Source organism: Hydractinia symbiolongicarpus, chromosome 1, assembly GCF_029227915.1.
Source record: "Hydractinia symbiolongicarpus strain clone_291-10 chromosome 1, HSymV2.1, whole genome shotgun sequence".
NCBI classification, from domain to species: Eukaryota; Metazoa; Cnidaria; class Hydrozoa; order Anthoathecata; family Hydractiniidae; genus Hydractinia; species Hydractinia symbiolongicarpus.
Window position 1 is genome coordinate 14,446,732 of NC_079875.1, and position 16,691 is coordinate 14,463,422.

Below are 16,691 nucleotides of genomic sequence, written 5' to 3' on the forward strand. Positions count from 1 at the left end.
AACCCCCTTGCCGAGATAAACTGTGATTTGTGGTGCTGATGGCTAAATTTACCTAAGCTATTAAAAAAAGGATGCAAGGTTGCACAGGCAAGGTTTTTTTGCAAAGGACCACTGCTTTGTCATTGCGAAAAAACCATTTACCATGTGCCAAGTTGAGTGGTTGATTACAGTCCTTAAGTTGTAGTGCTTGTGACAAGAGACTTTATTTTATACAGTGATAGGTACGCGGGTAAGATGTAACAGGAGAACAAATCTTACACACTAGATCTTTGTTACAGGCAAAACGCTATAACTGCAGAATCAAAAGTGAACTGCACTCTGCAACTTGTTTTTTCACTGCTGCAGTTTAATGATGAGTGTTAAATAATGTACCAAACAAAGTAAATGCTAAAGACAACTCTGGTGTGATATATTCAAGAAAATCTAGGACAACCTACTGAGTGAACAGATTAAAAGTTGCTACCCCTTTCATTAGAAATACAGGCTTTTGTTGCATTAAGACCCTTCTAAACCTTCCACACACCTTTCACACCAATGCTAGATTTAGAATTAAAAAGCCTTATGAGATGTGGTAGTTGAAATAAAACAGTTTAATATAAAAGGAAGTCAATAAACTTACCTTTTCTCTTATTCACCGCTACAATACTCCTACTTTCCGCTAAAATAACAACAAGGAATAACGTCAAAAATAAGAATTAACTTCTCAGCACCAATCACATAAAAACATAGAGCTCCCCATAACCAAATTTTGCCTTAAAATGACAGCGAAATCTTAACCTTGCGCAAAAGATGCGCAAAATGCTGACTGAGGATATAACACAGACAAAAATTCCATAATACAGAAATGTGTATGATGGGTGAACACATAGATTTGCATTATGGGCTAACATCTTAGTCACGAGCTGTATTATAAAGCTATGAAACAGTTATGAGGGCTAAATCTGCCTTATGTGATATAATACTTGTTCTTATTGTCTTCATACAGTCAATTTTGTTACCACTTTCTTGCAACTGCTGTTATCAAAAAACAAAAGCGAAATACCTAGGAAACCTTTACACACAAGTACAAAAATAGTTTTGTTTGACAAACATTCATGATTTTCCAAATTATACCCTTCAAAATTTTCAGAAATTTTTTTCTGTCCCACTTAATACAATCTTGTGCGGCTAGGGTAATAAGTGGAGTAGCCACTTCACAAAAATAAGAGCTTGTTCAGTCAAACCACCTGCTGGCATAATTTGATCTCGCTTTATGTTGACTGGGGTGGAGTCTTTATTTTCAAAAAACAAGACTAAAAAAGACTAAGAATAATCAAACCTTCTTCCTGCCTCTCTGAACACAAAACTAAAAAAAATAAAAAATAGTTAAACCCCCTTGCTGACATAAACTGTGATTTGTGGTGCTGACGGCTAAATTTACCTACTGAGTGAACAGATTGAAAGTGCTACCCCTTTCATTAGAAATACAGGCTTTTATTGCATTAAGAGCCTTCTAAACCTTCCACACACCTTTCAAATCAATGCCAGATTTAGAATTAAAAAGCCTTATGGGATGTAGTAGTTGAAATAAAACAGTTGAATATAAAAGAAAGTCAATAAACTTACCCTTTCTCTTATTCACCGCTACAATACTCCTACTTTCCGCTAAAATAACAAGAAGGAATAACGTCAAAAATAAGAACTAACTTCTCAGCACCAATCACATAAAAACATAGAGCTCCCCATAACCAAATTTTGTCTTAAAAAGACAGCCAAATCTCAACCTTGCGCTAAAGATGCGCAAAATGCTGACTGAGGATATAACACGGACAAAAATTCCATAATACTGAAATGTGTATGATGGGTGAACACATAGATTTGCATTATGGGCTAACGCCTTAGTCACGAGCTGCATTATAAAGCTATGAAACAGTTATGAGGGCTAAATCTGCCCTATGTGATATAGTACTTGTTCTTATTGTCTTCATACAGTCAATTTTGTTACCACTTTCTTGCAACTGCTGTTATCAAAAAACAAAAGCGAAATACCTAGGAAACCTTTACACACAAGTACAAAAATAGTTTTGTTTGACAAACATTCATGATCTTCCAAATTATACCCATCAAAAATTTTCAGAAATTTTTTTGTGTCCCACTTAATACAATCTTGTGCGGCTAGGGTAAAAGTGGAGTAGTCACTTCACAAAGATAAGAGCTCGTTCAGTCAAACCCCTTGCTGGCATAATTTGATTTTGCTTTATGTTGACTGGGGTGGAGTCTTCATTTTCAAAAAACAAGACTAAAAAAGAATAAGAATAATCAAACCTCCTTCCTGCCTCTTCGAACACAAAACTAAAAAAAATGAAAAATAGTTAAACCCCCTTGCTGACATAAACTGTGATTTGTGGTGCTGACGGCTAAATTTACCTGCTGAGTGAACAGATTGAAAGTGCTACCCCTTTCATTAGAAATACAGGCTTTTATTGCATTAAGAGCCTTCTAAACCTTCCACACACCTTTCAAACCAATGCCAGATTTAGAATTAAAAAGCCTTATGGGATGTAGTAGTTGAAATAAAACAGTTGAATATAAAAGGAAGTCAATAAACTTACCCTTCCTCTTATTCACCGCTACACTACTCCTACTTTCCGCTAAAATAACAAGAAGGAATAACGTCAAAAATAAGAACTAACTTTTCAGCACCAATCACATAAAAACATAGAGCTCCCCATAACCAAATTTTGTCTTAAAATGACAGCCAAATCTCAACCTTGCGCTAAAGATGCGCAAAATGCTGACTGAGGATATAACACGGACAAAAATTCCATAATACAGAAATGTGTATGATGGGTGAACACATAGATTTGCATTATGGGCTAACGCCTTAGTCACGAGCTGCATTATAAAGCTACGAAACAGTTATGAGGGCTAAATCTGCCCTATGTGATATAGTACTTGTTCTTATTGTCTTCATACAGTCAATTTTGTTACCACTTTCTTGCAACTGCTGCTTTCAAAAAACAAAAGCGAAATACCTAGGAAACCTTTACACACAAGTACAAAAATAGTTTTGTTTGACAAACATTCATGATCTTCCAAATTATACCCATCAAAAATTTTCAGAAATTTTTTTGTGTCCCACTTAATACAATCTTGTGCGGCTAGGGTAAAAGTGGAGTAGTCAGTTCACAAAGATAAGAGCTCGTTCAGTCAAACCCCTTGCTGGCATAATTTGATTTTGCTTTATGTTGACTGGGGTGGAGTCTTCATTTTCAAAAAACAAGACTAAAAAAGAATAAGAATAATCAAACCTCCTTCCTGCCTCTTCGAACACAAAACTAAAAAAAATGAAAAATAGTTAAACCCCCTTGCTGACATAAACTGTGATTTGTGGTGCTGACGGCTAAATTTACCTGCTGAGTGAACAGATTGAAAGTGCTACCCCTTTCATTAGAAATACAGGCTTTTATTGCATTAAGAGCCTTCTAAACCTTTCACACACCTTTCAAACCAATGCCAGATTTAGAATTAAAAAGCCTTATGGGATGTAGTAGTTGAAATAAAACAGTTGAATATAAAAGGAAGTCAATAAACTTACCCTTCCTCTTATTCACCGCTACACTACTCCTACTTTCCGCTAAAATAACAAGAAGGAATAACGTCAAAAATAAGAACTAACTTTTCAGCACCAATCACATAAAAACATAGAGCTCCCCATAACCAAATTTTGTCTTAAAATGACAGCCAAATCTCAACCTTGCGCTAAAGATGCGCAAAATGCTGACTGAGGATATAACACGGACAAAAATTCCATAATACAGAAATGTGTATGATGGGTGAACACATAGATTTGCATTATGGGCTAACGCCTTAGTCACGAGCTGCATTATAAAGCTACGAAACAGTTATGAGGGCTAAATCTGCCCTATGTGATATAGTACTTGTTCTTATTGTCTTCATACAGTCAATTTTGTTACCACTTTCTTGCAACTGCTGCTTTCAAAAAACAAAAGCGAAATACCTAGGAAACCTTTACACACAAGTACAAAAATAGTTTTGTTTGACAAACATTCATGATTTTCCAAATTATACCTATCAAAATTTTCAGAAATTTTTTTGTGTCCCACTTAATACAATCTTGTGCGGCTAGGGTAAAAGTGGAGTAGTCACTTCACAAAGATAAGAGCTCGTTCAGTCAAACCCCTTGCTGGCATAATTTGATTTTGCTTTATGTTGACTGGGGTGGAGTCTTCATTTTCAAAAAACAAGACTAAAAAAGAATAAGAATAATCAAACCTCCTTCCTGCCTCTTCGAACACAAAACTAAAAAAAATGAAAAATAGTTAAACCCCCTTGCTGACATAAACTGTGATTTGTGGTGCTGACGGCTAAATTTACCTAAGCTATTAAAAAAAGGACGCAAGGTTGCACAGGCAAGGTTTTTTTGCAAAGGACCACTGCTTTGTCATTGCGAAAAAACCATTTACCATGTGCCAAGTAGAGTGGTTGATTACAGCCCTTAAGTTGTAGTGCTTGTGACAAATGACTTCATTTTTTACAGTGATAGGTACCTGGGTAAGATGTAACAGGAGAGCAAATCTTACAGACAAGACCTTCGTTACAGGCAAAACGCTATAACTGCAGAATAAAAGTGAACTGCAAAATGAAAAGTGAGCTGCACTCTGCAACTTGTTTTTTCACTGCTGCAGTTTGATGATGACTGTTAAATAATGTACCAAACAAAGGAAATACTAAAGATAAATCAGCTTTTGAATATTAAAGAACCTCTAGCTCATCCTACTGGTTAATCGATTGAAAGCGCTACCCCTTGCATTAGAAATAAGCTTTTATCATAATTTATTATATTTTAATGACATGTTTTACAATAAAGCATAAATATATAAAATACAATATAAAATTATCATTTTCGGCTTAACGCCCGTTTTCCATGCTATCATGGGTTGGATGGGGTATATTAATGACCCTCTTCCAATCGTGAAAATATTAAAATATAGCTATCTAAAATATACTTAAAAAGAAAAACGAAAAAAATTCTTAAAAACACTTGAAAAATTCAAGAAGCCAAAGTTAAAAACAAAAACAAACAAACAAAAAGGAAAGCAGAAGCAAATCATAAACAAGTTAAAAACAAAAATTGAATAAGCCAAGACGATGAGTTTAGGGGAGAGACTACCACTATACCCATGGCACTCTCAAACCTCTTACGCATAAAATTGTTGACTTCAAAATTTCAAAGGACAGTTTTGTTTGGAGCTATGTAATCACTGTTGGGTAGTCTTTGATTTGTTTTATGGAGAGTTTTTTTTTTCAAGTTCTTGAAGAAAAACATGACATTTGTTACCCATACCTCCATTTGTACCCATCACAAGGGGTGTGAAAGTACCATGTTCAACATTTATTATCCTTTCATTAGATGATCTCTTCTTGACACTTTCTTGATCATGAAAGGTTTTCGTTGTGGATTTTTGTAGCATTTCGGGTTTACAAGCGTGATACGAACATCGAAAAATGCTGTTTGTTCATGTCGCCAAAAATCATTTGCCTTTATATTCAGTCGTGATTCACCACTTCTGTTTGCTGATTTTAAACAAAAATGCTCGTTTGTGAGTGGAATAAGGTGTAGTTCAGCTTCTACGTTGTGACATGTACAATTAAGTAACGATGTTAGTAAGTCACGAACGTTATCATGTCTTTTCGATACAAATCCACCTTTCTTGCACAAAAGAGCATGATTGACAGTAAATGCATCTCCACAGGTGCAAAAATTTGGTAACCCTTTCAATGGTAAATTGTAACGGAGTCTTGAAGCATCACTAAATTCCTCTTTATTCAAATCAAGCCTTTGTTGTTCAATAGGAATGTTGTTCAATAGGAATGGCGTTTAACCATGAACTTGCCCCTTTGTCACGAGTTTGCTTGAAAAATGGTAATAAATCCTCTGGTATAATTGAGTCAACATTGTCAATTTTCTCTTTCAATAGAGCTTCTTTTGCTTTGGAATGTTCTTTATTCAGTTCCTTGGTTGTTTTACCATCGCAAACACCAGAAAACATGATATTACTTTGAGATATTATCGATTCCACATGTGGTTTGCCTATTAACTTTGATCCTGCAAATTGAATTTGTGACTCTTGGGATACCTAAACCACCATCGCTTGGTGATAATGAAAACAATACTTTAAAGTATTCTGGTAGCGGTTCATCCTGCGCGAAGATTGTCTGCAGAAAGTGATCGTTCTCAATTGGTTCCAAATAGTTTTTGAAATTCTGTATTGTTCTCATAAAGTAAGTAAACTTCGATTTGTAGGCTTTGGTGAATGCTGTATAAGCTGCATGTGATTCAGTTTGAGTTATCTTACACAAATTAGCTAATTCTTTTGCCCAGTTTTCGACCTTATCACTACAGTACGTATCCTTGAAAGTTTTCTAACCAATTACAGCACCCAAGTGTCTCTTTCCATCGGAGGTAATATTTCCTTAAATAGACTTTTTGCATACTGGGCCAATTTCTGCGATTTTACAATTAACCATGTTTTTTATCCGTTAACATATCCTGATTTTTCTCCTTCTTTTACAAGGTTTTCATACCAGCTATGTAAATTCAACATCTTCCCAGCTGCAGCAACGTCATCAGCGAGCCATACTTGCTTGATTTCGGGTTCAGAAATCTGCATATAATTGATGATGGTAGTTGTACTTAGGGAGTACCAAGGCATGGCCAAGGGATCACCTTGAGTGGTTCCCTCTCTGGATTTGATTTCAGCACAACCTGATATAAATAGTCAAGAGGGCTTACGATACGTGTTAATAATGTAAGCAGATAGTACCAGGTGTGTTATTCAGATATTGTGTAAAGCTACTGAGCGATTCATTGAATTGAAAACGTTCCTTGCAACTACAAGTAGGACTGCATCGGTTGCTTCCTTTTCAAAAATTTCCCTCATAGCATGAATTGCCGCCTCTGCACCTGTACATGTTTGAAGTGGTCCAGCAGCTGCTTCTACTTCGGTGTTATTAACACGCTATTACCTTGCCAAAATCTTTCTAAGTACCTCTCCAACTCCTATTGGTCATATACCAGGGTTTTTGTCGAGTGGTATTAGTCGCGATGAAGTGAATGCTTCTAGGAGATCTGGGTGATAACATGTTGCGAGGTTTTTTGCCATTCGTGCGATCTCTTCCCTCAATTCCTTTCCTTCAATACTGAAATTTTTGAAACACAAAATGCAACGATATATATCAGAATCCATTCCGGAAGGACCAGCAGATCCCTTAGTTCTCAAACTAGCTTTCAAAATAGATTGTTCATCAATAGAGTTAAAAATGTTTGGTGGTACATAATCAATAGGTCCGCATAAGAGCACGTTGTCAACCATCGGTACAAGGTTAGGATATTTTTCATGAGTTCGTTTTTCATGTTTTCTGAGAGGAAAAGAACGCCACTGAAACTTTCTTTTTCAAGGAACTTCAAAGCGGCTGATAGTTTCCTTCCATTACAAGTTTGAAGATTTTGGAAGTGTCTTCAAAGGATCTTTTTTCGATGAAACAAATTGTGCTGGATAGTTTTGATTTCTCTGAACAATAAACTCAAATCACCGTTCCGCCAAATTTCTAACCTCCTCAACAAACATTCAACGTGTTCTTTCATCTTAGATCTAGGTGACGGTTTTTGTAGAATAAGAGTGGGTAGCACCATGAACGCTTTTAAGGAAACAGAGTTTAATTTGGAATTACAACTATTGAAGTGTTTCAGCAAATACGTCAACTCTTTTATGTACATTTTCCCAGCTTTACCGGTAGGAACGTTGAAAATTTTTCTTCGAAAATGCACAATTTCATTATAGATGTTATTTATCATTTTTATAAATTCTGCATAATGTAAATTTCCCCAAAAATCGTTATCGGACTCAAGTATGTTTTTTGGAATGATATCGATGGGTGGTGAATTAACTTCATTGATGGTATTTACTAAATCCGATATAAGTTGTGACGGAGTGTCTTTTTTGGCGAATCGTCTGTACATAACTGCAATGGTCGTTTTGTGCGCGAGTTCATATGATGTTTCAATCCATACGTACTTCTACAAACCTTTTTACAATGTAAGCATGTATGTGTTGTAATTACTTTAATATTCACCATTGTAATAATTATCGCACTTGTTGTTGATTACTCTAATTCGACAATCATTTAGCAAATAAATGAAAACATATGTTCTCCTCCGTAGATGATGTAAAATTATAACAGAAAGTTATGGAAAAACATAAATTAAAATTTTTGTGGTGATATCAATAAACTTCCGTAACTTATCAACGATAGAATAATAAGACTCCAATCTTCGATTTCCTTTTCAGTAACAATACGAAAAACAATGAACTCAAAAATAAACACCAATATATCACTAAATCACAGTCAAAAGTTGAAGGCTTTTATTGCATTAAAGGGATACCAAGGTACTTTTACAAGTTGGACTCATTTGAAAGATTTGCATGAGAAATGCTAAATGATATATTTACTTTTTGTTAAAACTTCATGTAACACCAGATATATCTTTTTAAATATTTATTTTTTTGTCGCTAGATCGTCATCTTGGTTCTCTTCGACCTTTTTCTTCGTTAAAAATTTTCATTCTATATCCAGTCTTTTTTACCGGCACGTGACCCTGCTACGTATTATTTCAGTAGCGCTTTAATTATTACTGACTGCATAGCCAGAACATATATCTTCATGAGACAAAGTGAAACAAAAGCTCTCCACGAACAATTATTTTTTTTTAAACAAAATAAAAATAATTCTGCATAAAGTTCTTTACGAACGATTATTTTTTTGAAAAAAAAATGGAAATAATTCTGCATATGTTCTCACATAGCTGAGCAATCAAACGAAAAATAAAATGCGCATGATTTTTATTTCAAAGGACTTTTTATTTGAGACGCCAGTTGTGCATGATTTTTATTTCAAAGGACTTTTATTTAAGACGCAGGTTGTGAAATTTACTGATTACTCAACATGTTACAATTCTGTGGTATGGGTTTTATTTCAAAAGAATATATTTTGGAAAGCGAATAAAATATCAAGTGTGACTAGAAACCCATAAAAAGTTATGGAAAAAGTTGAAGAGGGAAGGGAGAGGGGGCTGCATCACCCCTTCACCTCCAGCACGAATAGGATTAAGGGCGGTTACTACCTTTGTAATTTAAGACTGCACACTGCATTTGCCGAGGTGATTACTGAAACATTTTTAAAACATGCACCTTCGCGTCAGCAATTATTTGACGTGGTAAAATCGCACAAAAGTCGATAGACCTGGTGCAATCAGACGTGTAAAAAATAGCCAAAGATATAACAACGGAAAAGGTATTTGTTTTTCCAGAGCATAGTTCAGTTGCCTCTTACGGCAATGCATGAACAACAAATTCTTACCAAAAAAACTTAGTTTTGCGCTTCAAATGCATCATTAAAAACAGTTTGTCACCATGTGTGGATTGATTAAATCATTGCAGTAAACGATAAAATATATTCAATAAAATGTAGTTTTTTCTGCGTTAAACTTTAACATTTAAGCAATTAACAATTATTATTTTATGTCTTATTTTTCTTTGCTTTTCGCTGGTAAAAATAATATTCTTTATTTAGGAGGTAGCTAAAACATTTTTTGTGTTTTGTTAAGTTTAAAAACTTAGAAGCTGCCACATGTATTCTAATAAGTGCGAATACAGCTATATATATCGATGCTAAAAATGGCGAATTATGAGGGTTTGTCTAATCATGGAGGTGCAGAGCAGCGTTGACGAAGACAGGATACCTGTCTCTCTTTTCTGCTCTCGCGCTTCGATGTCTGTCCTGCTTTTGCAACCCTGCCCTATCCCCTTTTGCGATAGCACGTTGAAATAACAGTGTGCTATCGCAAAAGGTAAAAATGATGAGTTTAGTTTACTACACTACGTTGATGTTTGCGCTACATATTGGAAGAATATCATGAAAACAAACTTTAATTAGACAGTAAATTCTGGCTCTTTCTGTATTGTAGAATGAATTAAAGTATTATTTCTTTATATTATCATCCTCTATATTAATAGCCCCCTTCTGTGTGTTTAAAAAGGTTACTGCGTCCCGTAACGTGATATATAATGATATATAAAGGACGGGCGAACCAGTTTTTTTTTCAACGGGCTAACGACTTGTCTATTATTATAATACCCGTATACATCTGTCCGTCTGTCACACAAAATGGTAGCTTAGCTGTGCAAGTAGTGAGACGCACAATGTTTGGTATAAAAAGGACAGGCGAACCCTTGGATTTTTCCACTGGCTAACGACTAGTTTTTTAATAAAAAATATATCCATTTACTGAGTAACTAAGGCAACCTCGTCCCCAAGAATGGTTGAGAACAAGGTTGGCAATACTCACTTGAGCATCATACTCCGCTTAGGTCGACAGGTTAAAGATCAATAATTTTTACAACCTCTTTGTTGAAATAAATTCTTTTAAAATTAAAATAAAAAAAATCATGTGCACACCTGCTGCTAATATATTATTTTTTGGTTTTATTGCTTAGACGGCCATCAAGGCAACAAGAAAAACAAATACTTAAACAACGACATCTAGGGTTACATGAACTTTTAATAAAAAGTAAATATGTCATTGGGAATTTCTTATGAAAATCTTTCAGGTAAGTCCAACTTGTAAAAGTACATCGGGATCCCTTTAAGAAATGGAGAAGGATTTACTAGAATCTTGGGAGAGAATAATCTGCGAAGAGAACTTACAAAAGTTCTACCTATTGCCATATTAGAATCATTTGTGGATATGGCTGTTGCGACTGCCAGTAACACATAAAAAATTGTAAAATGGAAATAATTAACATGCGTTGCCAAAATTTCATAAGTCTCTAATGATTATTGTGCAGGCAAGCTAGTGCGGCTAGTTCTTACGCATTATGGCTTCAAAGTGTTTTTATAGGTAGTGGCTGTACATGTTTTACTTTGTGATATGGATTGTTTCTTTGAAATGGTTGGTGTCAGTTGAGTTATGTTCTTTACTGGGATGAATCCAAGCTAAAGAATCTCTAGATACCCAGATTATTCCCATTTTTTTTCCTTCTGAAAAAAGACAATTACTGTTCAGTATTAATTTTATTTGAGAACTGTTACCGCTATCATTTTAAAATTAGTAGTGCCTAAAAAAATTGAAGATCTCCACAAACATTTCTTTTAACTTGAATTTGGGTTTCTATCAGAGGTGTTAAGTCTTTCTCTTGTATCTGATTTTGCACTTTATTTTGTGCCACAAATGTGGTCAGGCTTAAATCTTGTTTGTCAAAATTGACAAACTTGCAACTTGTGTTTCCTGGTTCAGTTCACAAAACCTATGCTGCAAATGCAGTACCAAGCACAGGAATGTCAAAACTTACCTAAGCTCTTTTTGTTCACTTTAAAAGATTTGAAGGGAAAATGTTATTGAACCATTAGATACATTATAATAACTGGGGACGGTTGTGTAGAATAATAAGAAAACAACTAACCAGTTGACTTTTTTGGAACTAAAATAAAATGCATGAAAACATCAATGAACATCGGGTTAAAAACATTCAACAAATTATTCTGTCAAAAATATATTTTGAACTAGGCAGGGACTACTTTAGGCCAATTTTTCAATAATATTTATTTTTCTTATCACTTTAAAAAAGATAAAAAGAATACAGCTTATGATCATGAACATCTTGAGCTCAACTTGTTATTTATTGTACTTGTGCTACGATGACAAGACAACTTTTTATGTCATAGCACAGAATATTTAATCAAAAATTTGAAAATTAGAATTATCCTGTATAAATGTCATAGCACCGAATATTTGATCAAAATTTGGAAAAGTTTATTATTTCCCTGTATATCAATTTTACTTCGGCCATATAAGTGTTTGGTTTAATTCTGTGATATCAGATAATCATTATATCCCCAGACAATTAGTCTTAGCCTTTCTAATTCAAGTTTTGTCACTTAACAATTGCGAAGGTATAAATCGTGATATTAAACTTTCCTGTTTCATATAAAAAGATTTTTGCAAAAAATGTTTTAAGTTAAATCTAAATTGAACTTGCAAAATTCTGCTCTTGTTTCTTTTCTTAATATAACTGTTGTTTGAGTAGCGGAGCTTGTGACTTCAAAACAAAATACAAAATGCCAATGTGAAGCAGGCAAAAAGCATTTAAATTGAATAATTATAAATATATACTACATGCACACACCCCACAAACCAGTGTCAGATTTAAAACTAAAAAGCCTTACAGGATGTGGTGGTTAAAATAAAACAGATAATAAAAAAGGAATTAAATAATTTACCTTTTCTCCTCTCAGCTAAAATAAAAAGCAAGAATAACATCAAAAATAAGAATTAACTTCTCAGCACCAATCAAAAATAACATAGGGCTCTCCATAGCCAAATTTTGTGTTAAAATGACAGCCAAATCGATACCTTGTGCTAAATATGTGTGAAATACTGACTAAGGATATAAGATCTACTAAAATCCCATTATATAGAAATGTGTGTGATAGGTGAACACATAGATTTTTATGATAGGCTAATGCCTTAAGGCTAAAATACACAGTAAGTTTAAACGGACTGTTTAGTTGTAAGAAAAAACTTATAAGTTTAGTTGCAGGTAACACACCTATTTACACATTAAGTCAAAATGGATAAGTTTTTTTGAATTTTTTTTTCACAATAAATTCCAAATAAAGAACTATAGCATTAGAAGGAATAATGGTAGAAGAAAAAGGCGGACTAGCACTGGTTGTGATTAGAAACCAAAAAAATATGCTGAAATCTTTAGTTTAAACAATAGCTCATAAATCATTCTATTAATTTCAAAAGAAAAAAGTTAGCAAAAGTTGAACTTGTCCAACTTTTAAAAAAACTTATAAAACTGAAAAAAGTTTTACTTCTTTCCTGTTTACCGTGTATTTTAGCCTTAAGTCACTACTTGCATTATAAAGCTATGAAACATTTAAGAAGCCATATGTGATATAGTACTTGGTCTTATTGTCCTTATAAACTCAATTTTGTTATCCCTTTCTTGCAACTGATGTTATCAAAAAACAAAAGCGCAATACCTAGGGAACCTTTATACACAAGGACAAAAATAGTTTTGTTTGACAAACATTCATGATTTGCGAAAATAAATCCTTGCAGAAGTTGTAAATTTGCAAGAATTAATTTTTCCTTCCTTTATTTCCGAGGTGAACGTACAAAATACAGTAAAAAATGTTCATGTATATCTATATAAGAATAGGAAGTGCGTCCCTGTCTGTAACAAGTGGATTATATTTGTTTTAATTTTTTTCTTTAAAGCCATGTAGAATACATACATCCTAAAAAATGTTACACATTTTGATTACAATTTTAATTGGTTCGAACAATGCTTTGTTATAAATTATTGTATAGGTAAAGTCACAGGGAATTACAGTGTTATTATTGTTGTCCCTTTTTATAAAAATGAAATATATTATCCAAAACTGCGGAGTGTCTGTCTGTGACTTTTGCAAAGTGGATTATATTCTTCACAATTAAAATATCATCTATAAATTTGTTCTGCAAACTTCGACATTAAAACAATATTGACATCAAAGGAAAGTATATTAACAAAGCCATTGCAGCGCACTTCTAAGTGTAAATAGGCTAAATAGCTTACAAATGGTTGAAAAAAAATGTAACTTCTATGTGGGTAACTAAGGAGTACCTGGGATCAAATTGAGACCAATTAAGCTTTTAGAATACATATTTTGCTAATATTACTTTGTGGTGAGTCACAGATTTTTTAGATATACTGAATGTGTTGCTAAAGGGGTTACTGTATCCTCTATTGTTTCTCAGTATTACACAACAAGTTCTTAAGATTTAATGTCATTAATTTGAACAAAAAAGTTTTACAATAAAGACAAAAAACCTTGAAATTAAGCATTTTAACAGTTTCTCAATAAAATATATAGCATTGTAAAAACTTCATAAGAAAGCTTTTAATAACAGATTAATGTGCGTAATCAGAGCTTTTTTCCTATGATAAAAATTATGACACTCATTAAACAAAACAAAGTAGTTTGTAGAATTCGAAGGAATACAATAACTCTTTTTCTATGAGAAACAATGTTTCTAAGGAAGCAATAAACTCCTTAAAAAAATCACATAATTAGATACTAGGATTTATTTTCAGATTATTATATTTCTATTTTTACCATTCTTATTACGATTTTATGGCCATAATACTTTAATACTATTATTTTTACTTTGAAATTTTTTCTTTTAACAGCATTTTATGCAGGGGAGGAACATCTTCTTCAAAAATATACAAAAGCCTATTGTGGGAAAAATACAAATGAACAACAAAATTTCGCACAGCCTTTTAACTTGGTTAACCCAAAGTTCATTTAAAAACAGAAACTGGCAAAAAATCAGAAGTTTGTAAAAGTTGGGGCACGTAACAGTTGACTTTTTTCTTGTTTATAATACATTTTTAATTGGAAATTTCTGTCACCTCATGAATTTAGATAGTAAGTCAAAGTCACTTTTATATGTGTTAAGGTCCATAATTAAGGGATTAGTAAAAAAAAACTTTTACACATAAACACAGTAAATAATGGAACTGTTTGGACAGTTAAAAAATATTAAGAATTTCGAAAAGAAATTTATTGGATTGACAGGGAACTTGTTGAAATTGTTTCTTTATAAAAAACTATGTGCAACAGAGCAAAACAAAACCTTAAATTAAAATTAGTATACATACGCATGCATATTCTCTTCCTTTTTCTTCTTCTTCCTATAAAAATAAAAAATAAAAAAACCTGTACATTGAGAAATTTTAAAAAGATTGCAGGCAAAAAAATTGTGTCGTTTGAGGTGAGCTGTGTTTACCCTAAATTATCCTAAGACTTTTAATGCTTTTCCTGAAGTTGGTTTGATACTAACGATAATGAGGTGGCAAAGCAGCAAGCTGTAATGATAATACTTGTCTTACAACAGATGGTTATAGTCATAAGGAGGTTGCACTCTCTACGATTCTGCATTATTACAAGATTTTCCATAGGATTGCAAATTCAATGACAATATACACTTACATAAAAGTCAGACAGGAGATCCGCATTACTGATAAACACCAGTCAATTCAAACTAAATTAAAAGGGCTATATAGAATATAGCACTTTTAATTTAGTATATATAAATTAGTGTGAAGATAAATATCTTTGAAGCAGATATTATAAGGATTGATTCTAAACCAATCTGATAGCTACAGTGGAACAGGCAACAATCTGTGTGCCAGCACAAGTGACCCCGCAGTAGCCTTATACATGCTAATAGGCCTAACACACAGCCTTACACAAATTATTGCTGCAACAAATTAGCTTAGAAATACAGGATAGTAATTAAATAAAAATTGCCATATTTTTGCAATTTAATTTACCCACAAGTTTTATGAAACTGTTTAAAATGATCCAGTTGAAGCGCGATATAAATATTGATTGTTCTTTCGCTCACAATTTTCGTGGTAATACACTTTATGCTTTGCCTACAGCGACATCTTTGTTGTGCGAGTTTCAGTAACACCGTTCGGTTTGGAGAAGACAGGATAAATTGATGGCCAATTTGACAGTTTGAATATGTGTCAGTGGCCGTTATTTTAGCCCTAAAAAACCCCCAAATTTTGTGGCCTAGATTATGTAAAAATCTTAAAATTATTGCACAGGTTTTGCCACCTCTCTTGGTAAATCAAACAATATATAATAACCTTTAATGTCCTTGCATAATATAATTGCATGAACTTACTTTTTTCTTCCATCTTTTCCAATGACTAGATATATAACAACTAAACAAAAATACTTCATTAGTAAATTTAAAATATAACCATATTTATCAAGTTTTGTTGTTTCGAAATATAATAATACTCGCTGCCTGTCTAGGTCTATCTGCAAGCCAATTTAAAAAGTACACCTTAATAACGCAAAGTCCAAGTAAATGTCATTATTTCAAGTAATCAGGCAGGCAAGGATGTAGGAAACATCGATGAAGGAAATATGTACAACAGGTGATCCAGTGGAATTTTCCACAGGCTAACGATTAGTGTTAAAAAAAGGAAGTAAGACATGCCTCTGGTAATCTATATTTCATATATATTTATATTTTAATGTTTTTATTTATTATCAATTTTTATCTTACCAACCACAGCGGGTATACAAAAATAAGATACAGTAATAGTTTTGCACATTATTTGTACTTTTTTTTACATTTTTTATATTTTAAACAAAAAAAGTATAACCTCAATTATTTTTGCAGGAGTATCAGGTATTGTTGCAGAGATGGTAAAAGCATCTGGATATATTGGGGTTGCTAATCAGATTATAAAGGATGGTGCTATTCTGAGTGAGTGGCAGTTGAGTGTAATAGCAATTGTTTCAAGGCGAAGGGTGATGTATTAGAAAGAGGTAACTATAAAGGTTTGAAGTTGGTTGATCAAGTAATGAAAGTTATTGAAAGAGTGATTGATAAGTTACTTAGAGAAAGAATTGATATAGATAAGATGCAATTTGGTTTTGTTCCAGGGCGTGGCACTACAGATTCAATATTTTTACTCAGACAGCTTCAGGAAAAGTATTTAGGAAAGAGAAAGAATCTCTATTTTGCCTTTGTAGATTTAGAGAAAGCT

The 16,691-nt window shown here is 33.3% G+C and overlaps 1 protein-coding gene across 1 annotated transcript in view; it reads right to left on the minus strand.

The window, feature by feature from the left end:
• LOC130641570 (uncharacterized) overlaps nt 1–16,691 on the minus strand; it is a 67,191-nt gene that overhangs the window by 46,653 nt on the left and 3,847 nt on the right. Inside the window, exons 2-13 of the mRNA XM_057448432.1 lie at nt 15,815–15,854; nt 14,778–14,810; nt 12,340–12,354; nt 11,523–11,540; nt 4,276–4,302; nt 3,578–3,616; nt 3,291–3,317; nt 2,592–2,630; nt 2,305–2,331; nt 1,606–1,644; nt 1,319–1,345; nt 620–658 (exon numbers count right to left, since the gene is read on the minus strand). Coding sequence (XP_057304415.1) covers nt 620–658; nt 1,319–1,345; nt 1,606–1,644; nt 2,305–2,331; nt 2,592–2,630; nt 3,291–3,317; nt 3,578–3,616; nt 4,276–4,302; nt 11,523–11,540; nt 12,340–12,354; nt 14,778–14,810; nt 15,815–15,827 — 343 coding nt within the window. The 5' untranslated portion in view covers nt 15,828–15,854. The remainder of the gene's footprint in view (nt 1–619; nt 659–1,318; nt 1,346–1,605; nt 1,645–2,304; nt 2,332–2,591; nt 2,631–3,290; nt 3,318–3,577; nt 3,617–4,275; nt 4,303–11,522; nt 11,541–12,339; nt 12,355–14,777; nt 14,811–15,814; nt 15,855–16,691) is intronic.